General features: G+C 39.9%; 3 protein-coding genes across 6 annotated transcripts; all 3 read right to left on the bottom strand.

The window, feature by feature from the left end:
- Positions 1–1,881: 1,881 nt before the first annotated feature.
- On the bottom strand, positions 1,882–11,844 carry LOC115054146 (clathrin interactor 1-like). Its single transcript, XM_029519196.1, has 12 exons — positions 11,650–11,844; positions 8,938–9,042; positions 8,541–8,637; positions 7,826–7,934; positions 7,203–7,379; positions 6,551–6,719; positions 5,713–5,929; positions 5,536–5,617; positions 5,323–5,400; positions 4,583–4,908; positions 4,330–4,504; positions 1,882–4,065 (listed from the first exon to the last, which is right to left on the bottom strand). Exons 1-12 carry the CDS (start codon positions 11,688–11,690, stop codon positions 3,683–3,685), a joined length of 1,959 nt encoding a protein of 652 aa, XP_029375056.1. The 5' UTR covers positions 11,691–11,844; the 3' UTR covers positions 1,882–3,682.
- An 894-nt stretch (positions 11,845–12,738) lies between these two features.
- Positions 12,739–21,322, bottom strand: tpst1l (tyrosylprotein sulfotransferase 1, like). The gene is made up of 6 exons (XM_029520087.1): positions 21,087–21,322; positions 18,069–18,767; positions 16,763–16,921; positions 16,420–16,673; positions 13,902–14,103; positions 12,739–13,353 (listed from the first exon to the last, which is right to left on the bottom strand). Exons 2-6 carry the CDS (start codon positions 18,474–18,476, stop codon positions 13,318–13,320), a joined length of 1,059 nt encoding a protein of 352 aa, XP_029375947.1. The 5' UTR covers positions 18,477–18,767; positions 21,087–21,322; the 3' UTR covers positions 12,739–13,317.
- Positions 21,323–22,114: 792 nt separating this feature from the next.
- crcp (calcitonin gene-related peptide-receptor component protein) lies at positions 22,115–24,887 on the bottom strand. 4 transcript variants are annotated; one of them, XM_029519471.1, is made up of 6 exons: positions 24,868–24,887; positions 24,071–24,107; positions 23,875–23,973; positions 23,665–23,759; positions 23,449–23,509; positions 22,115–22,981 (listed from the first exon to the last, which is right to left on the bottom strand). In XM_029519471.1, the coding sequence occupies exons 1-6, from the start codon at positions 24,873–24,875 to the stop codon at positions 22,835–22,837; spliced, it is 447 nt and encodes a 148-aa protein (XP_029375331.1). In that variant the 5' UTR covers positions 24,876–24,887; the 3' UTR covers positions 22,115–22,834. The 4 variants fall into 4 exon arrangements, with proteins under 4 accessions (XP_029375331.1, XP_029375332.1, XP_029375329.1 ...); XM_029519472.1 differs by having other exon boundaries at positions 23,449–23,506; XM_029519469.1 differs by lacking the exon at positions 24,868–24,887 and having other exon boundaries at positions 24,071–24,859.
- Between the last annotated feature and the right edge of the window lie 840 nt (positions 24,888–25,727).

Below are 25,727 nucleotides of genomic sequence, written 5' to 3'. Positions count from 1 at the left end.
CAAGACTGAAGAGTCTTTACCTTGAATTGGGGCTTGGGACCTGGCAATACGGGTGCCTTGCATAATATGGGCAAAACCATGGGTAAAGGTTGTAGCCCACAGTATAGCTCATCAGGATGGGATATGGGTACATATAATCCAGTGAATTAGGCTGAGGTGGGGATATGGATGGAGGTGCAGTTGGGGGTATGGCGTCGGTGGTAAAAGCAGAAATGCCAGGATCCTCTCCTCCTTCCTGTCCTGCTCTGCACTCTGTTGACAAACTCTCTCTGCCTCTCTTCTTTTGGGGGCGAAACTCATAATCTGGCATGATATAAGCAGAGAGCCAGAAAAGGAGAAGATCAAAAGTTAATAATTTGATTCAAAATACTGTCATTCTGCAGTAACTTTGCGATGGTTGCTCATGATCTTCTAGTCTCTAACCGCAGCTGCTATTCATACCAGGGAATTGGTGTTTATGCAGGATTTTCAACTTATGAGCCATTTCAAAGTAGGGCCTCTTCTGTTCTGCACTCAACTTGGACCACTCACACCCCAGATGAACACTGGCCTCTATCGTACTCATTCTGGGGCAGGCTCTGCGCAGGACACATCGATGGATATATGACCACACCATAAAGGCATTCATTGGCCGTTTAATATGTCCATTTTTGCCTTGGACAGACTGCATCTGCTTCAGATCTGAAGGAGTGATTTGGAGAATGACTGGTTAATATGCTATGTAAATATAGGAAAAAAATGCTAAACATACAGCCTCTTTCCTTGGAGTTAAAAATATCAGAAAATTTTATTTCGTGTCTGATTTTGTTTCCATTGCAATTTGGGTTATTTCACATCTCACAATGATGGCACTCATAGCATAAATTTTCAATAGCATAAATGCTATTGAAATACTTTGACTTGTTTTACCTTATGTTGTTGTTGTTATTATTAAAAAAAATCTATTTAGTATATTATTTCTTCATTTGGCCTTCCATGAATACTGTACCTTCTGCAGTTGGTGGGATAGTAAAGCTAGTGACAGCATTCAGGCTGTGTGAGGAAAGAGCCAGGTGATCTGGATCCGAGGACAAGTGGACTGGATCCCAGGCCTGGTGGGCGGGATTTGGAGCCAGGTGGGCGGGATTTGGGTCCAGGTGGGCTGGATTTGGATCCAGGTGGGCTGGATCGGAGACCAGCTGTTCTCCAGCTGTGGCCCTGTCAGACCCTGAGGAGGCCGGCCCATCACCCCAGTCCTGAGCGGGGAGCTTGTTCATAAAGGTCGATATGGACGGTAAACCCCGGCGTCTCTGGGCCCGAAAGCTGTCCGGGTCCTGGCGGCTCTGGTCTCGGAGCGGCTCCGGTCCTTCTGTCGTCTGAACTGGTCCTCTCATTGCTCCGACAGCCGCTGACTGGGGGGAGTTATACTCCTCCGGTTACCATAACAACAAGAACCGTTTTTATAACGGTCGTTTCAAAATGCCGGTTTCCGAAATAACAACATGACTCGGGATCGTTCTTAAATTAAGTTAGCTCCTGATCTGGATCCTAGCAAAGGCAGCAGAGGGGTTAAAAACAACTGAAACAATTACCTAAAAGTGTTGTTACCAAGCTAGACATGTTTGTTTACATAAGAAAGCAACAAAACCGGTCAAGATGACATCATAAAACTAATGAGTATTCTTATCGACAGTTAATCGATTGCCTATCAATGCTCAACTCAACGCTGCTCAAGTGAGCTGCTAAAGAAAAGCTGTGAGAAAATGGTAGAAAATAAAGACAAAGTCATCACCAAAGCCGGGACTGAAACCCTGGAGGAGAACCAGTGATCCAGCTCTGGGAGCCATGAAAACAAACTAACCCTAACCCAGACCAAAAGAAAGGAGAAAGATTCACCTTTGATGTCATAATTTAATTTTATGTTGAATGAAGTTCAGAAAATATACAGTACAATCAAATGAAACAAGCTGTACCGATAAAGAAAAAAGAAAACAAACAAACCAACAAAAAACAAAACATGATTCCTCAACTAAATAATGTTATTAGTAGCTCTCCCATATAAACAAAACCTTACAAGTAAACTATTAAAATATTAAACTAATAGCTATGGAATCATCCTTCTGAGAGTAACAAAATAAAGATTTGGTCTTTTGGAGTGCAGTGCCCCACAAAATGACAAGAGGCTCTGCTTAGCTGTGTTTGCACATCAGAGAAAACTGAATCCATACACAGTCACACACATTCACTCATTCACCCATTTCTCACTCGTAAATTTCATTTCAAATCCCCAAACCATTCAGGTTGGTCCCCAGCCTGCCAAATCATTTATCATAGCTCAGCTAATGATATAAAAAAAAAGATCAAATTCCTTGAGTTTATCTAACCCGAATCAAACGTAGGTGTGATTCATTTTCTAGGACATTGTTTGTGAGGCCCAGATATACCAGAGACTAAAATGTTAGCTGTAAGATGAAAAATGTTAAGTGGCGAAAATACTTTGTAATTAAAGGTACTTTGCTGAGGTGTGTTGAAAGAAATTCAGCAGTGTGCCACTGCCTTACACATAAAAGCAATGTAGACAACTGAGATGTTCAGCCTTGGAGATGGTAATCATCTGTTCCCACTGTGGACTGGAAAATACTTTTTAGGAGACATTAATCTGCACCTGTGTCCATTAACAGTGCCTGTGTGGGTCAGAAGGGACATGATGGCAGGGGCACATCAGGAAAAAAAAGTTAATAGTAGTCTGAATAAAATACTGACTTATCCATTCATTGGGCATTTTCATGTCAGAGGTATCTAAAATGTTAAGTACGAGACGAGTCATGCTTTTAACGGTAACCTGTTACAGAGCCCATCAAAACTTTATGGTCCTTTATCTGAGCAGTTCAAGTCTTCACTTTTGGTGTTTTCAAACACCAACAATACTTCAGGTGCCCTACTGTGCAGCCATTTAATGTGAACTGCTAGCAGCCTGTCTAAAACAGCAAGAGGGGAAGAAGGACAAAGAAAAATCTAAATGTAATATGCAATTCATTGTCTCACAGCACTCATCCATTCTGCCCTCTGCTGGAGGACTAGAGTTTTGATTCTGTATTCTTTTTATATTGCAAGTGTATATATGTTTGCACAAGGTGTAAGACATAATAACAGTCACCCCCTTGCTATACCACAATGACTTGTGATTTGATTTTGGTGATTGAAGTCGGTTAAATCTGAAACATGATATCTCAGGCTACAACACAAAATTAAGGCATCAATGCCATTTTTATCTGAGTCAACCCTACTGATTGAATTCTCTGTACAGTTACAGAGGAAAACATTTTGCAGTGATGTTTTCTAATGAATGGGGATATACTGCAGTTCATATATAAAATAGGAGGACAAGCTTGCTTTACACACAGGAAAGTCTTGTCCAGAAGCTGTGAGCTGACTTTTCCCTGCTCTTTGAGTGATCTCTCTGTGACATAAATTGACATGTCCGTAGGTGAGGGGCATTAGTGGGCTCTCTTCCCTGCTTCCAAGATCAAGTCATTTGACCAGGATGGTGAACGATCATCTGTGCCACTTCGCCAAAAAGAGTAGAGCAGAGAGACAAACATGCAACATTGTTTTCAAGTCCACCGGTCCTTCTGTGGTTCCCACTCTCATATTCCCAAACATACACACTCACACACTCTCTCACACACACGTTTGCACGCCTTCATTTCCCAAAATTGCCAAAGTTAGCAAAGGCATCTTGTTTGGGTGGAACCACAGCTGGCGTGATGGAGTGTGTTAAGCCCATCCCGACTCCTGGCACTCCCATGCCTGCCATTCCTCCCATCATAACTGGAGCGGCCATGCCCATATTCATGCTCATGTTCATTCCCATCATGCCTGGGTTTACAGGAATTCCTCCCATTCCCATGGAACCCGTGGTCATTGAAGGTGGCATACCCGCTGCCATTGATGCAGGCATGCCCATTGTCATGGTACTTCCTGTCATCATGGAATTGGCTGGTGGTCTGATGGGGGTCACGTGGGGTGGGGAGCTAAGGTTCAGTCCTCCAAAGTTTTGAGCCAAAAGATTGACAGGAGGCACTGCTGAATAGACACATGAGCATTATGTCAGCAAACACTGACTGGTCCCTCTAAATAAATTAAAGAGATGTTTACACCTCACATATTAAACAAAGTATGAAAATAATAATTGGAAAGCAGGTCTAATATGTTTACTGGCATTTTTATACCAGATGAGTATGTCCTAGCAGTATATCACAACAATTATTAATATCATACCATTATTCATATCATTAGCTAATCTTTTGACCTGGACTAAGTAAAGTTCTTAATCCTTTAATGTAATACCTTGTTGCTGGATGATATTGTTGAGTGTAGGTGGCGTCTTGGTGGGATTCAGGCCAGCTGATAGGAAGTCCAGGCTGATGTTGACTGAGGGATCCGACCATGTCGACCCTAGTGAGCCGACCCCAACCTTCTGCGGTTGTCCTATAGGCTGCTGAGATGTCATGACCCCCAAGCTCTGAAATAAAAAATACATTTTACACACAAATAACAGCTATTTATATTGTACACACACTGTGATATGTACCAATCCTACCTGTTGAGAGTGAGAAAGGGGCATGGTGGGCATAGGCGATGCTCCTGGTGTCGTTCCTCCCAGAGAGAAAGTCATGCTCTGAGATGCACTCAGTGTTGAATGTGTATTGGTTAGTTGATGGTTAGCTGCACCCATCAACATCAAATCAAACAGCTCAGCAGAAGGTGGAACAGAGGTGGAATTAGAGGCCGTGGTTGTTGGTGACTGCACGGTGCCAAACAGGTCAGTGACGGGATGAGAGGGAGCAGCGCTGGAAGAAGTTGGTGGATTGGCTGAGAAGGCATTCCAGTCTCCAAAGTCTCCATTTCCATTGGATGATGTAGCAACTGATCAGAAAGGAGAAGTGATATTTACACTTGTGATTAGAACATCGTTGATTTTAACAAGAATAACCCTCCATTACATTTTCCTGTTTGGTCGAATTAGTGCAGTTTCCTTTGGCTGTTGTGGAAGTCAGTTGAGCCTTGGTGTTGACAAAATGATTAAACTGTCATTAACCTGACGGGTTTTCCTGCTTGTATGGATCGTACTGTTCCTTCCAATCCAGTCTTTACCTGTCTACCTTAAGAGTGATATTAATATTAATACTGATATCAGTTATTGTTTGTGAGCTCTTTGTGACCCCAGATAACATAAATATGCAAATTCAAACTGTGTGTCCTGTAGGTCCATGTAATGCACTGATGTTATAAGATGCCATCTGTCAAAATCAATCCAAATAAAGGTAAGGAGATATTTACCGGTGGAGGTGGGCAGGCTGGCAGAGGCTGCAGGAGAAGAGAAGTCAGCGAAGCCAGCAATGAGGTCTGAACTGGCACCTGGAGGGAAACACCCAAAAATGTATATTCATGCAAAAAGTAATAGAACTGTCTTGTCTGACAAAGACTGATAATAGATTACTTATGGCTTTAATTTCTTCCTGATCTTTGTGAGTGCAGCAGGTTTGTGGTTACCTGTTGTGGTGCTCGGATTGGATGAGGGGTCAATCACTAACAGGTCAGCAAGACCGCTACTGGATGACTGCCTGACTGATGACTGAAGACAGAAAGAAGCAGAAACGTCAATGAACCATGTTGTAGTAAGAACGTGTGAATGTTACTGTTACCATCCAGCCCATGTTACTGTGGTACCTTTTCCTCTGGGCTCTTATCTCCAGTGTAGTGAGCTGCAGCACCCAGATCAAGAGTCTTACTGCCAGTTGCTCCACTGCGCTTTCGTGTTGTGGTGGTTGTGGTTTCTGTTGCTTGTGTGATCTGGATGCTCTTTGTTGTGACAGTTTCCTCTTCATCTTTGAACTCTAGCGTTTCCTGCCTGCCATTTCTTGATGCTCGGTCTTCCTCGTTGTCACTAAGGTAACCAGAATATGGATGTATGAAAAACAGTACTCAGGAGGATTTCCTGTTTTCTTGTTGCCTGTGTTTGTGTGCAATCTTTATGCATGATTGTTTGGTAATCTAAGAGACACGGTTTAAGTATTTTACAAACATGACCAGGAGGCTACTAACTTTATTTTCTTGCCATTTCAATTTTTTAAAAAAGAGTAAGCTTTTAAACAGAAAGCCTCCGCCAATACATAGATGCTCAAAAAAAGGAACTTTGTAGTGGTGTAACTTGGTTATACACAATCAAACCCTTTCAAAATAGGCACATTTGCAAATGTTTAAAATAACATACACATTTTCTCTGGAACAATTTGCTAATCCAAATAGTTTGCTGCCAATACCCTGATTTTTAAGTCCCTGCTAAAAAAAACACCTCTTCTCTCTTTGCTTTCAGCACAAGTTAATTGAGCATCTTACTTATGTGTACCTTTAGTGTGTGTTCATTTGAATACATTTTAAAGACTATTTTAATTTCTGTATTGGTTGTTTGGGCTAAATCTGTACAGCACCTGGGTCAACTGTTGTCATTTTTAAATGTGCTTTATAAAATAAATTTGACTTTGACTTTTTGATTCTGTGTGTTTACCTGATTCTATCAGGTGAATCATCTCGTTCCTTCTTTCTGAACTTGTTGAGTGTGTCGTCAATTGTGCTGCCTATCTTGTCACTGATCTCTCCAAGCTTCTCACTAAAAGGGAAAGCTCCTCTGCTCTTATCCCAGTCCTCATCCCATTTACCCCGATCCAGGTCATTAGCTGAACGGAAAAAGGCAGGAAAGGAAAGGACAAGAGAGAGAGGCAGGGACTATGTAAACTCTTCAATTTAGTATTTTGTGTTGGACAGAAAAAAATATACAACTACATTATCATCTAAATCAGAAAATCCTGTATTTGGAAATGGCAAAAGATCTTATCAATCAAGGACATAATATACACTGTAAACGTCACGTTGTGGTACAACCAATTTTTTCCTACTGAATGACTACAAGCTTAAATCTACATCTGAAAATACATATAATGTATCATGAGCTTGAATTTGACTATGCTTTATTAATTAGTTGAATACCAATTAAAACAGTTACATATAATCCAATGGTTTTGTTTCATATCTATGAATGAGTGAGAAAATTGCCATTTATAGGTTAGACATGAACCAGATAGTCAATTATCAATTATCAGCTCTTTGTTGTAACCAACAATTTTATTTGAACTTTTCATCAATAATCAGAGATTACTTACAGTTCTTAAAGCTGCCTCCTCCTCCTCCCATACTGTCAGAGGAGACTCCAATGTATTTATCTTTGTTTTTCTTTGCTTTCTTCCTCTCCTCTCTCAGTCTGTCATCATCCTGGATGAACTCCACCATCTCCTTCACCTTCTGACGCACATTAATGCCCTGATCCTTACCATTTTCATCTGCACAAAGAAAGGAACACATGTATACACACAGCCAGTGAGATTGCAGCATGTACATTTTGATTACCTCTGACCTTCCTCTCAAACTGCTCTCAGAGTAACATTTTACTTATCCTCAAAGGAGAGCAAAATCAAATGAAAAAACAGGCATGAAATTTCAGCTAAGAGGGTAAAGGGGGAAGTTGGTAGAGAATGTACAGTTGCAGTCTGTTGACTAAGTATTTATGTTCTACTAAAATACCTTATTTTGTATGCAATTCTCCCTTAAATCCTTAAGCAATGAATAAAGAGCTGCCCCTCGTGAACACAAGCAACTTTTACACTGTGCTCGAAAAGAAAATCTGGCTTTCGGTGATTTTTCGTCCTGGTAATGAATCTGTACTCCGGATATCTCAAATTTACATTAAAATAAAGAATAAAGAATAACAAGTAGCTAATCATCTCACCAATGAAGTGGTAATTTTCTAGAGATCGGAGGTCATAGATGTGTTCTCTGGCACTGGTGACGACTCTTTCTGATCCATTCCTAATCAGGTATGCCAACAATAGTAATGCCTGGTGAAGCAGAGACAGACACAAAGATGGTTATTGATCCAACACGTAGTAAGTGTGTTCAAAAAAGTATCATGGTCAGTTGTAAGTTCCCTTCATGAAATAATATAAAGTTCTATTTCACTCAGCTGTTCAGTTGAAAATAATTTTTCAACCAGTAGTTTCCCTGACTTGAGTCATGGATCCTCTCTTAAACTCATCCTAATTGCCCTCTCTAAATAGCCAAACTTGCCCTTCCTTGGCTTTTGCATAATTTATATTCTTTGCTTATTATACGAGTATGAGAGCGGGACATAATACAAATAAAAGATTCATACACATCCATGCGTATAAATGAAATAAACAATGCAACAAAACAGAAATGTATTTTTGTATTTATAATAAAAAGGAAGAAATTTAGGAATCATTGAATCCTAAGTGTCTTGAATTATTCAGTTGTGTAACCACTGGAGCGCCTGTGGGGGTATGGCTCCAGACACACATGCAGAAACACAAACACTTGAAGCTTCAATAAATTCTCACAAAACAATACAAAATTTAGCTGCCGCACATAGAACACTCATACACCTGGGAAACAACCAAACTCCCAGCCAGACTATCAGCACACACCTTGTACACTCGTCTCCAGTTCTTCTTGTTGTCCTTCAGCATCCTAGTCCACAACATATTCATCACCTCGGGGAACTGCTCATACATGAAGGTAGATCTATGCACACAAACACACACAAAATATTAGGATGAGAAAACAGGCAGAATAAGAATTAATAAACAAGGTGTTTTCTAAGAGACTGAATTTCATGTGTGAGCTGAAATATGAGTAAGGTGCTGATGTCATTATTACCCAATAGTCATAAAAGCACTTAACTGTCCAATTGATAATAAATAAATATAGCTGTAGATTAAAATTGTTTGATTTTGGCTGGGCAGCTGAGCTACTGCCTTAATGATTACATGCTGACAGTTATTTGCTCATACTGAAGCAATGCTTCTTTGTGTCTGCACATACTTGGCTATTTCGCCCATCAGTTGTCCAGATGGTCCCCAGGGGTCATCATTGGTGGCCTCTCTCACCTTGGACTCAATCTCTGAGTAGTTCATCACCACATTGGTGCTGTTAAAACAAAGAAATTTTCTTTATACAAGCAGTAGAAACATGTAAAGGTGAAAACCTGTGGCTTTTCTTACAGGTCTTTCTCTGTAGTCTGTACACAGCGCTTCTTGTTATTAAAAATGCTTTGGAGAATCTCCCTAGATGAGAATTTTCTAAAAGCCTGTGCCATTAGTACTGCAATTCACACAGGCGCCTGTGTGCACATGTACACACAAGCATCCTGTCTGTGTATGGAAAAAAAAAACTCTTGAGGAACAAAGTGTGTATTTGGTGCCTGTGTGTGTGTAAAATAGCAAATGAGACAAAGCCAAACAGGCTACAAACTACATCTGCTTCCTGTCCTCTTTGTTTTTGTGGGCTCACCTGCTGCAGTGTTTGCTTTTTCTGTCCATGTGTGTATGTAATTGTTTGTGTTTCATCTTTTGTGGTGCATGGTTTGCTCTTTAGACTCTTCACAAAAAGTACAGCTATAAGATTACAACTTGAAAGACATTTCCATCTTGCCTCTTTATTCTGTTACATGCCCCACCTCTCACTTTTCTAATATTCGGTCCTCTTGTTACTTCTTTATTCCTATGTACTGGATTTCCTCTCCTACCTTATCTGTCTGTCTTTCTCTTCTGAGCTTTGCCATTCTACCAGCTACAACAGATGCCTCAGAGTGCTCTATTGTCCACAGATATGACATACTGGGAGACAGTTAGGGCAGGATAATAGCATGGCTCTTAATCTGCAGGAGGGGCAAGGCTGCTACGGCCAGCTCTGTTGAGGAAGATCAATAATGTATATTCATCATAACCAACCGGGCACAACAGCCGAAGGCAGCTTGTGTCTAGTACTCCACCTAAAGCTCGGTTGCAGACTACCTAGATTCCACTTTCCCCTTTTTTAGCTTCTTATCACACTGAAAATTACACTTAAAGTCAGAATGCTGTGTCTAAAGTTTGAAAAGACAGTGCTCTTCTTATGAGAATTTAACTTTAATTCTGGTGAGGCTTTTGTTCTTTGTACTATAAATGTGATGTGGACAAAAAAAATGTGAGGTGATGACATTTCGAACAAATATTACTAATAATTTCCACTTGGATGCTTTGTACCACTCAGCTGCCAGTTTCTAAAATGAATGCCGTCTGACACCTCTCTAAAAGGGAAGGCAGTATGCTTATAAGTTCAGAGAATGTATGATAAAGGTGAGCTTCAGAAAAATATGATGAACCCAAGGAAAATATGTCCCATGCTTTGAGACGTAGTTACAGAAAAACAGATTTTATACCACAAACCTAGCCCTCCTGATCAGATACCATACTTATCAAAACTTATTTACGAATAGATAGTAAGTTTGAAAAGACTTCAACGAGGCAGGTTTAGTAAGTCATCTTCCCCAACTCTGGTGAGTAAAACCAATATTTCCTTTCAGTTTGAATTTTGCTCAGGAAAGTTACTGTATCACTCCATCTCTACTAGAAACTAGAAACAGGCAAGGTGTGAAGCTGTTCCTGCTGAAATGATGATGCAGTTGTTCATTGTGTACAACTTTAAAAGCTCTACAATAAATATTACCTTCATAAAGATTGTACTATTCAGTTTCTATGTTTTCTATGGATACTGTTTAACTGGATTGCTATTTACCTTGCCTTGAACAGAGATAAGAACAATAGTCACTCATCTGTATGACTATATAAATATAAATATATATATATATATATATATATATATATATAAATATAAATATATATATATATATATATATATATATATATATATATATATATATATATATATATATATATATAAATAAATGACACAGGTGGATCAACACCTTTCTGGAACAATTAACAAAAACTACCTCCATGAAACTATGACTTATCAATTTATCTACTGCTATATTTGGCTTGTTCAAACTACCTGAAACGATATCTGTTACAAGGAGCCATCTTTCTTTAGACAAACAATACAGCGTATTATGCTGCAGCAGTAAGATTAGCTATGATATGCTTGTTGGCTAATAAGATTTGTTGTTTAAGTATCCTGAACCATGGGCATGGGCCCCGGTAGACCGATGTAGCTACACTGTGAGACATGGATGGTAGCTAACAGACACGAAACGTGATATCATTAAGATTTTAAAGTTTGCAATCAACAGTGCTCCGGTTTCTGGCCGGGATGCTCTGCTAGGCGGAAAGATGGGGAAGGTAGCGGGCATCACCGGGGTGGGACAGGGCGTGATCCTGCAGCAGCACCGCCGACCTGGGCTTAGCTAACGGAATTAGCTAACTGGATAGGTTCGGCACTGAATCGGAATCAAAGTCGTTTCCCGGTTCTTATTTTTTATTTTTTTGTATGATTCCTGCTCAGTGTCTGGAGCTGAGGGAAGGGCAGAGCGGAGGAGGCCACCGTAAAACACTGATTTCTAAAAACAAACAAAAAAAATTACTACGAGGTTAAATATTGGCAGCGATCCAGCTAGGGAAAGCTAACAGCTGAGGGCCAGGGCCGTGACGTCACGGCCGTGCTCTCTCCGGTCGGTCCGCTCCAGGCAGCCGGTTAGCTTAGCTTAGCATAGCATCCACCGGGCCGCCGCTCCACCTGCTCCGGGGCTGTACTCACGCTTTGTCCACCAGCTCTCGGACTTTCCACATATTCAGCATCTCCGCACGGAACTGCGGGCTCGCCGCCTCGTTACTGCGTCTCCCCCGTGTCTCTACGCCCCTCAGTGCAGAGGTGGTGTCCGGTTACCGACGACAGTCCCCCCCCACCGCCGCCGCCTCCTCGACGAGCTCCGGCTGTCTAGCTGCCGCTGCGGTTAACGGACCGGCTCCAGTTGCTACGGAAACGTGGGTCTCTGTCTACGTCACTGAGACGTCGGTACGTGCTCTCGCTCGCGCGACAGAATGTTTGTACGGAACAGTGAGACAAAAGCAACGCCAGTCTGTTTGTGTTGTTGTTGTTGTTGTTGTGTTGTGTCACTGCTTCATTCTGATTCAGACGGCCTGAGGCGATGTGGAGGGGGTTCACATGATTCTGCTGTTCTGCCCATGAAATAAGTTTGGCTCAATTAAAACAGTTTCACACGAAAAAACTTTATTTTTTTTTTTTTTTTGGCTTCAAATGTGTTGAAAAAAAAAAGTGGACATTTTATTCAATTTAGATCAAACTAAGCGGTAGGACATCTAAAAACAGTTCATCCGGACTGACTAAAACAATAAATGTAGACATTTTAAATATGTTCCTGTCATCTGTGGGATATTGCGTTGTATGGTTGATGGCTGAGAAGGCACACGTGTTGTATTATATATTTTTTTAAATACTATACTCCAAAGACAGTTAAAACAACAACCACAGGCTATTTGTTTTGCAGAGTTGGGGAATGTCTTTTATGAAGGTCTACAATCCAAATGATATGTGAAATAAAATGCCCACAGTGGTACAATACTCGAAGGTGTATACTGTATTGACCAAGGCTGTAAAATCTTCAAATATATGGAGGATCAAAGGATCTTATGTCCAAGGAAAGGAAAGCCAGTGTATGCTGTTGTCCAGTGAGGTCAAGAAAATGCAGTAGAGTATCGATCTTCCACCATTTTTCTGTCAGCTCTTTTGTCTTGGCATCATCAAAGGGCTCTGGGACTCAGCTGATGTGTGATGGACCAGACTGGGTAACTGAATTTCTGATGAACAAAACACATGACCTACATATGACATTTAGACTCCTTTTATTTATGTTCAACAATATACAACGATTAAAAACCCCAAGTTCAGAATAAACAACTTTCCTGAATGAATGATCAACACCAAAAATAATTTATTATGAAAATAAACATACGTTTCAAAATATAGTCATTATGCTTCATGGCCACTGACGGAAATCTCGGAAAGTGACAACTTTGTGTAGAGACACATTCACATTTGTGGTGAAGTCATAACAACTTATAGACATGTTGAAATTATTTTAGGTACAAGGTGTGAGGATGCGTCAAAATGCAGTTTAATACTGTATTCATCATGGAGGACGGGGTGGAGAGTGAAGAGTAATAAACCTCAGGTAGTCAATATACGGCGTAAGAGCTTAGCTTAAACCCCAACCCATTTAATGAAACCATATTTTTAAACATCCCATCCCTTTATAGACACTGTAGTCAAGTGTTACAAACAATTCAAAATACAAATGGACACTTAAAAATTGTTCCAGTGAGGTGTAATTAAAGCTGTGCTGGTCTGAGTTTTAAGGTGCAACCATATTCCAGAGCAGCGAAGCCAGACATTTTTCTCTGTCGCTCAACTGGGGATTGGATTTTCTGCTGTTTTCCGACTCTGAGGAAAGACACGATACAATGTGCATTGATGGCTGGATATACCAAGGTTTAAAGATCTAATCTAGACAATTTACAGTTGAAAGTAACATGCAACTGCAGAACCTCAAACTGCTGTGCTTTTATCTTGATAATTATAAAGAGGATGAATTGCAAACAAAGGATACAGACAGTTGTATGTTTACTGTATACAAGACTTTGTGCTAAAATAGACACTATTAATGTGTAGTCTTCACTTTTATTTGAATAGGTTTACATAAATAAAAAGAGAATAGTTTGTTCATTAATCAAGTAGATAAAAATTACGAAACACTCACTGGTATCTACTTCTCTAATGTGATGGTTTGCTGTTTTTCTGTTTAATACAATTGGGAGTATTATTCTATATTTTGGGGTTTCGATACAAGTTATATTGATTAAATAACTTAATTCAAAAAACATTTACTGATAATAAAACAATCAAAAGATCTACCCATAAATTAATGTACTTCTTTCTGCTTTCCTCTGTGAAATAATTATATAATCATGTAATATATTTTTTCCCCTCACCTGTGAGAAGCTGAATGGAGATACCAAGGGCTGCGATCTGGTGTAGTTAGGGGGGTTGGCATGAGGGTCATAACCCAGACGGGCCAGCATGGGGGCAATTTCAGCCATGTCGCTCATCACATCAGAGGGAATGTGTCCCACCCAATTGGAGAGGGCATCTGTGTTCACTGGCTTCATCACCTGGTCTGTCGAACGCTCAACCCTGCACACAGGCAAACACAAGTGTGGTTAATAATGAAAAGTGTTTTATACGGTGGAAAAAAGATTTCAAAATAAATTCTTGTAATCATGCACTAAAGATTGAGAAACTTGTAGAGGATTTAAGATGCCAAAATTAATACTAAATTAAATTAAATATTGTGTTGCAATTAAATGAGAGATATGCTATCAAAATCAATTAAAACTATAGAATATTTGCTAAAATAACCACCAATAACCTGCACAGCTGTACACAACATTGTTTACAACATTTTAAGTCTATTGTTTGAATGTAAGCATTTTACATCTCACATAGATGTACTTTCAAATTAATTTTAAGGTGTGTAGCTTCACGACTCATGATCATGTCACTTTTTCTGATAATTCACATAACTGAGCAGTCGAGAAATTAGTTGCATGACCGATATTGTGCCAACTGTTGCAGATCTAATCAACAGTAGGGTGCCTTTCTCTCAGAATGTGGCCTCATTCCTTCAGATGCAGGCCAGGTCTGGGTGTAGCAGAAGCCACTAAATCCCCTGAGCTGCTAGAGATGCTCTGCTTGAGTGGCAAACAAATAAGTGGTCCAACACAAATTGAACATCTACTGAGTGAAGCCTGTAAGCTTTGTTTGACCCTGAGAGGTTTGGCTGCTTCAGAGAAAACTAAATCTGCCCCAAAACCTGGGTTAAATTCTAACTCAGTGAAGATAAAGGATCTCGCTGGTGCAGATGTAATATTTACCTATGCATAATATACTAATTATGTCATATTTAATGTTCAGGGGAGTTTACAGTCTAAAGACAGATGTGATTTATTGTTTATCTGGTTGCTAAATTTAATATTAAGGTGTTTAATAAATTTAAAACACGTGGCATACTGTAAATGGCAAAGGAGGAGGATTTGAAACCACAACAGGGTTTTTATTTTTTAACTTGTAGAAGTAGGCTTTAGATCTCTGCCTGCTGCTTTTAGATTTTATAATCTTTAGTTTTTAGGTGAGACTAAATGGCCAGTGTACATCATATGATATGAAGTTAAATTTAGGATACGAGGAGGTTGTGGAAAAATCTGATGCAGGTTATATTGTATTTTAGTGACACAAATATGTGTAACCTTTTAAAAGATCAATAGGTTGGAGTGGGAGTCCAAGTGAAATAAAAAGCTGCTCTCTGTGTCTCACATTAGTCAACAATTATTGACAGAGCAGTCAAATCAGCTACGTCAAATTGTTTAGTCAATTAACAGAAAAAAAAAGAGAAGTATTTTTATTCAACTGTGAACAAAATTTTAATAACTTTATTTTACAGACCAAACAATGATTTGATTGATAAAAATATTAATTGAAAAAATTATTATACGAATGAAAGGTATTTGCAGCTTTAAAAAAAGACAGGCTGTTTTTTATTTACAGTAAATTGAAAAAGAGGAGTGGATGGCAGCTATATTGTGGCTAACAAACATTCAAGTCTTTTGTCGTACGGTTGGTCAAGGACATCATGTTGATTTACATAATGTGACCTTGTTGTGTTGGCAACTTAAGATAAATTGTTCTTGTTAACTGTCATTCAAGGAAAATTGGGTGAGGAAAACTAAACAATGTGCACTAGACTACACTGTCTGATACTCAGGTTTCCCAGAGAAGAGTAGCCCATTTCTATACGACACATAGTACAGCGATGTTTGACTCCCCTGACCCTTGTACTCTGACCCCAGCTGTACGCATTTTCATCAATAGAGTTTCAAATTACCCATGCTGCCATTCTTTCACCCACATACAAAGACTGTCACGTATAACATGAGGAAAATAGTGGTCCATCCACTTTTTAAGTACATTCCCTTTCCCATTCGGTAATTACTCAGTCCATTTTTATATACGTTTTACAATCATTAAGCTGGAGCACAGGCCTGAACAAACCCTGGTTATTCTGAGCAACAGCTTATGGACAAGTTTAGCTGACTGACAGAATGAGAAATGTGGGAATCATAACTGACTGGTGTTGTTTTTTTTGTTTTTTTTTTAAGTCAACTTAAAAAACAAAAAAACCTTTCATCCTGAAATATAACTGCTCCTCGAATACACCATGGCAGGAATTTACAGGAGTAATTATGGAAAGTATAAGATTTGTGTTATTTGTCATCATTTATATGCAATATGAACTGAGTTGCCAAATAACCACAGCTGAACACAGACGCTGATACACAAGGCTGTTATTTGTTTTGGAAAGGATGAATGTTCTGTGTGCTGTTGCTGACCAGACTCATCAATTGATTAGCGGTATGAAGAAAGATGTGGTGAACAAACGTGTTAAATACTCACTTAGACAGAGACACTCCACCAGCCTTTCCAATCAGCTCTTCATGGTGCAGCACAGATGGATCCCATTGCAGGTCTAGAAAGTGAAGCAACTTCCTCATTTCCTCCTCTGAGTAGAGAACAAGCTGCTCGTAGCGGATGGGCATGCATCTGTCCTTCCCTACTGCCTGGCACTGGCTGAACATGGTGTCCACAGCACTGCTCCATTTAGTCAGACAGTCCCTGTAGCTGTTCAGGTCGAAGCCAGAGATGGTCACCTGTGAATGGAGAACACAGCAACCAAATAAACCTGTGAAGTGGCTCTTTTAAAAGACAGCCCTGTAAGGAAATTTGCCTGCTTGCCTACCTTGCGTGATATCATAGAGTGGACAGCTGCCCGTCCATCTCGTAGCATGAGCACAAATTTGGCTTTAGGGAAGATATGTGCCAGATATGAGAGAGACTTCAAGGCAAATGGGTCCTTGTTGCAAAGGCGAGGTGCTGGCTCCCCATGCCCAACTATCACCTGAAACGTGAGAAAACAAACTAAATACGCCCACAAGACATGCCTTTGCTGTGATTCCACCTATTCTTAAAGATTCTTCATATGCTTAGATGCCAAAAGTACAGCGGCGAGAAAAAAGTTTGCACTTTGGAATTGACTGACTGTGCTTAAACTAATAACACACAGGTAAATTGAATGTCTTGCATCTTGACTGAGCACAGACGTTAGACATACACTATGCCAGTTGGAGAAAAAAAAAGGTAACTCTTGGATTTAATAACAGATAGTGCCTCCTTTGGTCAACACTGTCTTGCTACATTACCCAGCTTCTACTGACCTTCATTAGGTGGAGCCACCCTGACACTATCATGTGAAAGACTTTGATAAATTTAGTTCATTTTACCCTTGACAAGGCTGAGTTGCCTAGGCACAGAAGCAACAAATCTCCAGCTCACCCCACTTCACCTTTGGAATGATTTCTTCATACTAGTAGGCAGTGTCCTTTGTGAAGCATATGACAGTCTGTGTGTTCTTCCCAAACAAATCAACAATTCACAGTTCTACTGTGTAGTCTGTAGACAAGCTAGAAACTTCAGGAATGCAAATTATGCTTTTGTGGAGATAAATGTATCCCACTTTGGACACCATTCTGCATGCAACTACTCCCTACAATGCTCATATGATAGACTGAATGCCAGAGATGCTAAACAGCTCCCACGATTATATTAATCATTTATTTCTTTCTCCGAGCTTCATTTCTAAGTGGTGACTCTCTCTTGTGCCTTCTAAGGAGAACAGCCTAAAAACAAAACCATCTATATTTATAGTCTACTTTTACTGACAGTTGATTGGCATTACTTAGCTGTTTTCAGTTTCAAGCTTCTAAAATATTAAGTATTTCTGGAATTTTAAAAGTTTTGTCTTTGCTTTTTGAGCTGTTTTGACTAACAATAGGGATTTTGAAGAAGTAAAAGAATGACAACTGGACTCTTAAATAATGACACAAAATTACCTAATCTGCACATTTACAGTTTCTTAATGTGGTACACACAAGGCTTAATCTTAAACATACCTTTGACATCAAAGCATGGTTGCAGATTATCAGATGTAGGAGACTCTTTTGAGTTTAGCGCTACAAAAACGACTCATGATGTACTGAACTGCTCACCTCTAACAGGAATGCTCGTACAGCTGAATCCAACACCTGGTCTGTGACACCCGCCTCATCCAATCGCATCCTCTCCTTAACTGAGCGACTCCAGGTGGCTCTCATGGTGAGGAGCCGAGGAATCACTCGGGTCTCTTCACCGCACCGGACCGCATTATGGGCATCCAGCATGACACGCATAAGTGTGGTGCCACTCCTGGGAAAGCCTCCAATGAAGATCAGTGGTGTGTCTTCGGGAAAGTGTTCAGAAATGGATAGGCTTTGATTGGCTGAGCCTAGATTGAGCTCCATCCAACGGTACCGATGGCTTTTAGGAGGGCAGTCTATCCCACTCATGCCCAGGTAGAGAAGGGATGCAGAGCAGAGCAGTACGCAGCCCAGGAGCATACTCAACCTGGTGTTCCTCATATTGCTGGGTGTGTTTTGGAATCAGGAGGACATAGAATAATGTTTAAGGGCACCTGATGTATTTCATGGAGTTCAGTAAACAATAGTCAGGGTGATAGGGATGTGTGCAAGTAGGACAACTGAAATGATGCTGATGAAGGCCTGAGGAAGGCCAGGACGGTGCAGTCAGGTCTGGCCTGAGGAGACCCCCCCACTCCTCTTTAGCTCCTCAGCCCTGGTGTTGGAGAGCAGGATCCATGTATGTTGCACTCCAAAGCCCACCATGGCTCTTATGCATCATCCCTTCAATACCTAGAACATCGAAAAGAATGTCTCATACTTTAGCAAGAACTGCACCAGAGTCAGATCATATTGCTCCCAACCAAAGAAATACGTCTCATTCTCTGGGACTCTTGATTTCTATGACAGAATGGCATGCATTTATTCCCCAAGTATAATTTCAGAGGTTGCTAAATAACTAAAAAAGACAAATGAATGAGTAACTGCAAAAATGAACTACCCTGCACAAGTGAGCTGTTATCAGCAGGCAGTAGTAGATGGTGGATGCCAAGAATATTTGCACACACTGAAATCCATCTAGTTTCTGTTCTCAAATAAGATATTTTGCATTGGTCCTCTGGGGAGCCACTGACTGTGAAGCCAGATCAGACTTCACTGCGGAATGCAACACAGACACACTCAAGCAGTGTCTCTACACAACTAGTAATTAAAGCATCCTCATGTTTTCATTCTCACTGACAGTTTCTATTTCATTGAAATGTAAATAAATCTATTTCATGATCAAATTATTTTTGACCTAAACAGGCTTCCTACAACTTCCTAATTTCTCTTTTGCAATACAGGCACGGGCAGTTTCCTGACATACTGCAACTTCCTTGTTTTTCTTTTGCAACATGAGCATGGCAAGATTCTTCAAAATAAAATGATAAATACTTGCTTGTTAGAATAGGTGAATCAGATGAGCATTGTCTTTGATGCTATGCCAACTATAACTTATCTTGAATGCATTACTGTTCAGGCGAAATCAAAGCTTACTCTTGAAGAGGCAAATTTTGAGTATATTCCCTTTTTACTTTTCTTTCCTTCTTGCTCAGACTAGATGCAGAGGAGGCCTCACATCTGGATGCCACGTGGGGAACACTCCTTTTTCTGTGCTGGAATAGCCTGTCCATAAAACGCAGTCTAACCCTCAAAGTAGAAATGAAAAACAACTAGAAATGAGAACTCATCTCAACCTTGCTGGGATACTTATGAGTTGGTTTAAGCCAAGCTAAATCCATTGGCATCCACAAGCTTTTCAGTCAAATCTAATGTATTTCTATGAAGAGATTAAGCTACTTTTAGTTTAGGGAATTAGGCCAGTGGTTTAAGATAAGACTTTCTGCCCCCTCCCTTAATATATTTAAAGCGCCAATTCACCTAAACTATGAAAGGAAAACAGTTATTCAATTATAACTATTGATTATTTTAATTATTGCCGAATTAATTTTATTCTTGCTTTTCTGCGCTATACGGTGTCAGAAAAGAGTAAAATTATTTCAATTTCCTTAAGCTGCAGTTGAATTCAAATAGCTTTTTTTTTTTTTTTTTTTTTACAGATTATCTGAGATGGAAAAAGAAGAAGAAAAGGAAAAGCTTTACATGTGAGGAGCTTCAATATGGCATTGTTATAGCTAAAAAGATTTACCAGTTAACTAAATGTCCAATATGTATATCTGAGAATTTAATCTTTTGTTAATGGTCATAAACTGAATACCTTTGGGTTTTGTACTGTTCTTTGTATGAAATAAATATTCTGAAGGATTCTTAACTATAACTTTAATTGAAAAAAAAAAAAAAGATTATTTTTGAATCAATTTTATACACAGATGTATGAATTGAATGGTTAGGAAAATAATCACCTGGCTCCTGTGAGTAAAAAAAAAAGAAAAAAAAGAAAAGTTCTTATGTAATTCTTCATAAAAACCTATGACCCTATGGGAAAGGGAAAACTCAAAAAGTATGTGTTCAACTAGGATCTGGACAAAGAGGTGACATGTTGGAGCAGCTGAAACCTGAAGCCACCTTGGACCTCACAGGGAGAGCAGACACCGACTTCCTGCTGAAGGACGGGGAACCTGAGAGGTTGAGCAACTTCCACATTTTTAAGCTTTATTGCAGTTCAAGTGTGGCTGTCCAGAGCCTGTACGTTTCTGCACCACTTTCCTTTCGTGTTGTTCAACTCGTGACTCCGGCCGTGTGTTTGATTTGCATGTGGTGATTTTTCTCCCTCTCGTTTGCTGCAAGGAGTTTCCTTCCTCAGCAGCAAAATCTGAAAACGCATTTCGGCGCTGCACGGAAGATGCGGTGTGCCGACTGATGGTGTGAAAATATGATGAACAAGCAGGAAACAGCCACGATGCCTGCTGTGTGTTTTCCCCCTGCAAGTGGGATTATCACGGAGGCCCAGCAGCCATGAACACCTGGCCTGGACCAGCACCCGAGGCGGGCAGCCGCCAGGTAGATGACCCGCCTGTCAGTGCCGCATTTCACCCGCCTTTACCTGCCGGGGAGCGACCCGGTACATTTCACATCTGCGGGAAGAAATAAATAAAAATGGGGTTCACTCACCAACGTCTGAGAAACTGCCGAAATCCGAGAAGAGGAAAAAAAAAAAAAAAAAACCACACACAACAACACATGAACCTTCATCCAAAAAAAAAAAAGAAACGGAACGAGCTGCTCCTCACAGACTCAGCGGCGTTTGGTCATTCTGCGGACATGTCGCTGACTACTATACAAAAAAAACACACAGACACACACAGACAGCGGTTTTGTCAACGTAACTTTGTACCGTGAGAACCGGAGCCGTCTCTGCTGTTAAGAAAAAAAAACACACACACACACTCACACAACACGAGCGCACACAGGCAGTGAAAGCCGAGCGCTGATTGGTCGACGGACGCTCTGAATTCCGCAACGCGTCTGCTTGGACGCTTCCCATTGGTGGAAACGTTAAAGGGCAATTCCGCCGACCAAAGAGGTTCATCTGATTTTTCTTCCTCTTCTTCGTGCAGGAGAATAAAATTACTTTACTCCATCGATTCGTGTTCTCTCCGCTAAGAGCCCCCGGGGGAAATTCAATCACAGTGTGGGATTTAGCGGAGGTTAAACCTGCCTCATTACATTTGCCCGCCTTTTCATTAGTAAAGCAGATTCTTCTAAAATAACATGATTTCAGTGCAGATCACGGCCTTTGTGCAGGACCAGGTGTTAACAAAATACATCACTAAGTTTGTTACATTTAATACATTCAACTACAGATTTTTATGGGTACGTTTTTATTCAGGTGTAGATTTGTTTGTAGGTGTGTTTACCTACACCAAGGATGCTGTAGTGAAAACCAAGTTCTATAGATGCTCTGTGGGGTCGAAGTTGGACTTTGGCTTGGCTGCACATGCACAGTTAGAGACTCGTCCCTGAAACTGTCCCAGCCTTGTCTTTGTTGTTTGTGTCAGGTCATTGCCGCTCTGAAAGGTCAGTCGAAACTAATGATATTAAAAAAGTGTGTGTGTGTGTGTGTGTGTGTGTGTGTGTGTGTGGTGGGGGTGTGTTGTGTTTGAAATATGACAAAAAATTAAAAACACATTTTCTCACTCTTATACTTATTCAAAAGTCAAAATTTTAATGTCAATTTAGCTGCGTGGACATCTGTCATTTGAAATGTTCCTACTACTGTTTGCCATATAAATGGAAGGTAGCATCAAGATCTGTACGGTATCTTTATATTGCAATATATCTTGTAATTTTGGTTGATTCAATATAATTCTGATATTGATATGATCATTATAAAAGTAATAGAAAAACTCCTAAGAATACCCACATTTGAAGTCCCCTTTAAAGAAAACAATGATCACCTTTTGGTTTTTACTTGCTAGTCTCTTTCTATTACACAGTCACTCTAAAAATACTCTATGACCATTGCAAGTTTAATTGCACTACTGACAATTATTACAACTTTGAAAATTACAAAGCAGCAATATATCAATAATCCATGGCAGAAACTGGTGATTAACATTAAGCCAGAAACCTACAATAGAAGAGGTTAATGTCAGACTGTCTCTGCAGGAGTGTTACCTGATGTGAAAACAAATTAGATGAGCTCATTGTCCAAAAACATAAATGTAAATCACAATGTGCCTGTTTTCTTCCAAGCATGTAATGAGGTCCTTTAGCAGTGGCTAGGCAGCCATTGCATCCATGTAGCCATGTATCCTTTCGGTCAGCATGTTGTTGAGATGAAAACAGGTCAAGTAAAAGTAACCAGCCCACTTCACTCCAATCCTTCACCTCCGGCTCATTTCTGTCCTGTCATTTGGTCATGACTGTTCACCCCCTTCATCCATCTCTGCTTCTGCTGGCGCTACGTTTTGCTGCTCAGGGTCACCGGGTAGGATGTCTGAGACTGTCTGAATGAGCTCCTCAATCTGCTCCTCCGATAAACGCTCTTCACTCTCTTCTACCATCTGACAACAAAGAAAATGAAAACCATAATTAACAAATTGTGCACCCCTAAAGATTCTTTCAGCTGGCAGAATCATATATGAAGGAAAACAACAGATTTGCTACTAAAGGCAGACTAAGTTGACACTGCTGATGTATGTAACACTTTGTGGTGCCAATGAAAGAAACTAGTACTGATGGAATTAATGTTTGATTTTGTAAGCAGGTAGTAAAAAAAAAAACAACAACAACAACAACAACACAAAAACCAAGATCTTGCCTTCTCTGGAATCCTTGTTCTTGCCAGACCAACCTGATTGAGATGACTTTCATGCCTTAGAAATATCTGATAGCCTTTTAGATGAAAGTAAAAGCTTTTTGTCATCCCCATGATCTGGTCTGTGACACTGATTTGTCCTGCCATTGAATTACCTCCTTTAATTGAATCAATGCAGTAATAGTAACTGACAGAAAAGTAAAAATCACTCACAAGCTGAATTTCCACTGCTGTCTGTGGCCGATGGTTCAGTAGCTGCAGTTTCTCTGCTCTGCTGACATTATTGGGAGAATATCATGATTGTGTAAATGGGGTACCGAACAAAGCAAACATATGAAATGTGTATCAATATAAATATACCATGGATCTTATTTTTGTAAATTAGGACACAAAAATATGAACTCTATGCCTCTGTCAGATTTTACTGACTTTGTGAGCTTGTGAGGCATCATGGTGGTGAGGAACTCTTTGACGATCTCTGGACTCTGTCTGCTGCAGGGCGTATTCGACAGGTGCTTTAACGTCTGTGGGGAAATACAAGGGAAACTGTTGGTACACTTCTGAAAGTCTAAATGTGATACCCAAAAACACATACAGTGGGTTAAACTCAGGCAGGAGAGGGAGGCGAAGTGAGCCAACCTCATACGTGATGGTGTTTAAGTTCTGCTGCCCAACGCTGTGCTTATTTCTCCCGCTGTCCTTCCTTTTTTCCTTCAGGTCTGTCAGGAGTTTGAACACCTGAGAAAGAAACAGACAAGTGAAAATTTTTTCACCTTCTGAGTGGACAGTAAAATAAAGTCTGAACAACGTTGTAAGAGCCAACACATGGACTTACCTCATAGTTACTGAGCATAGCAGCATTAGCATTTTTCCTGAAACAAGGAAAATACATATTTTAGTCCCTAAGCTTATTACTTATTCTCTGAGGGACTGACTTATTTGTTTTTTGAATTGTCAAGTAATGAGGAACATTTGCTCAGCTGTTACTGAGGTCACACAATGGCACCTGAACATCTGAAGGGGGATGGTTTCGGAGAAGAGAAGTGTTAATAAGTGTTACATTGACAGCATGTCGTCGGTGACTATGAAGGGTGTGTAGACAAAAGTGTTTTGATTTTAATTAAAATTTCTAATGCATCATAAACATGATAGCTTTTGTACGTTATCAACATTAATAATGTCAATATATTTAAAACAACATCCACCACCATTAATCACAAAGAAGACAGAAAAGAAATAAGCAAATATGAACAATGTGAATCAGCAATATTTGAATTGTAAATGCCTGATATGATTTACCAATGATGCGTTAATTCCCCGACAGATTAACAAATATCATACTTTATTGGGCACAACAGTTCTTTAATCTTTGTATTGTGTAGTGTATTTGTGTATTATCACAGAAACAAGCCGGCTGTTTGGGGCTGATCACAGATATCTGTATGAAAAAGTCAGGCCCTTTTTTCGGGGACTGGTCATCTTCAGACATCTTACTAATGTTAACGTTTTCTATCAGAGAGATTAATAAATGAACGTGGTCGAACCTGTCTGGCTACAATATCTGTCTACAGTTGAAAGAAACAACGTTAATAAATGAACTCGATGTAAAGATTAATAAAGAAAAATTCTTACACTTCCATTTTGCCCGGATCGCAAATCAGTCCGTCTTACAAATATGTCCGTGTAGAAATGAAGCCAAGTCAAACGGTCCGCTACAAATCATATTTATTTAGTATTCAAACGTGAATAAAAATCTATATTTTCTTATGTTTTTTTTCTACTTCCTTCTTATTAACTCGAGCAATGTTGTGAGTTAGAAAAATGTGGACCATATTAAAGACACGTAAGAAACCAGAAGCCAAATAAAGAATAAGCACCAAACTGGGAGAAGATCTTCACCTGCTGTTGACAGTGAATCATTGCAGGACAGAAGGAACCAGAAACAGTAATCAAGTCTACTGGAGACCAACACTTAGATGGCCTTCTTCTGGTCTTACAAAGCTTTTGATTCTGCTGAAGTTGTTGAGTTGGTAAAAAGCTGTCTTGGTGACAGCTTTGATCTGGCTGAAAGCCAGTTCTGAGTCAACTAACACACCCAAGTTTTGAACTTGGTCTGTGGTTTTTAGAGACTGAGACTCAAGATGTTTACAAATGCTGACCCGCTTCTCTTTGTTGCCAAACAGAATAATCTGCTTTATCCTTATGTGATTGAAGAAAGTTTTGGCTCATCAGCTCCAGACACTGTGTATGTCTAATGGGCTGCAGTCGTCTGGCAGCGACTATATACAGAGACGATTGTGAACTTTTTTGCTCTTTTAAGTGTGTTATCCTTTTCCGGCACTACCTTTCTGGATACACTATTTTTCCTGCCTCTTTTTGGATTATGAAGACCATAGTTGCCACTTCGGGGTCTCTTTTTACTACTTGTTTCTTTTTTTTCTTTCTTACTACTTGTTAATAACATGCTAAAAATTAATTAGCTAAATGTCAGT

This window comes from Echeneis naucrates, chromosome 14, assembly GCF_900963305.1.
Source record: "Echeneis naucrates chromosome 14, fEcheNa1.1, whole genome shotgun sequence".
NCBI lineage: Eukaryota > Metazoa > Chordata > Actinopteri > Carangiformes > Echeneidae > Echeneis > Echeneis naucrates.
Note: the sequence above shows the minus strand (reverse complement) of the source record. Positions and strands in the feature narration are given on the sequence as shown.

Bases quoted from the DNA above. Each gene is read 5' to 3' on its own strand.
- LOC115054146 (XM_029519196.1), bottom strand. From the start codon at position 11,690: ATGCTGAATATGTGGAAAGTCCGAGAGCTGGTGGACAAAGC. The intron at 7,935-8,540 runs GTGTGTGCTGAT...CTGCTTCACCAG, and splicing joins ACTGGAGACGAGTGTACAAG to GCATTACTATTGTTGGCATA. The intron at 4,066-4,329 runs GTATTACATTAA...GTGTCTATTCAG, and splicing joins CAATATCATCCAGCAACAAG to CAGTGCCTCCTGTCAATCTT.
- tpst1l (XM_029520087.1), bottom strand. From the start codon at position 18,476: ATGAGGAACACCAGGTTGAGTATGCTCCTGGGCTGCGTACTGCTCTGC. The intron at 16,922-18,068 runs GTGAGCAGTTCA...CTCACGTTTCAG, and splicing joins TACGAGCATTCCTGTTAGAG to GTGATAGTTGGGCATGGGGA. The intron at 14,104-16,419 runs GTGAGTATTTAA...GCCTGTGTGCAG, and splicing joins GGTGGAGTGTCTCTGTCTAA to GGTTGAGCGTTCGACAGACC.
- crcp (XM_029519469.1), bottom strand. From the start codon at position 24,127: ATGTATTTTCCTTGTTTCAGGAAAAATGCTAATGCTGCTATGCTCAGT. The intron at 23,974-24,070 runs GTAAGTCCATGT...TTTCTTTCTCAG, and splicing joins CTATGCTCAGTAACTATGAG to GTGTTCAAACTCCTGACAGA. The intron at 22,982-23,448 runs GTGAGTGATTTT...CTTTGTTGTCAG, and splicing joins CAGCAGTGGAAATTCAGCTT to ATGGTAGAAGAGAGTGAAGA.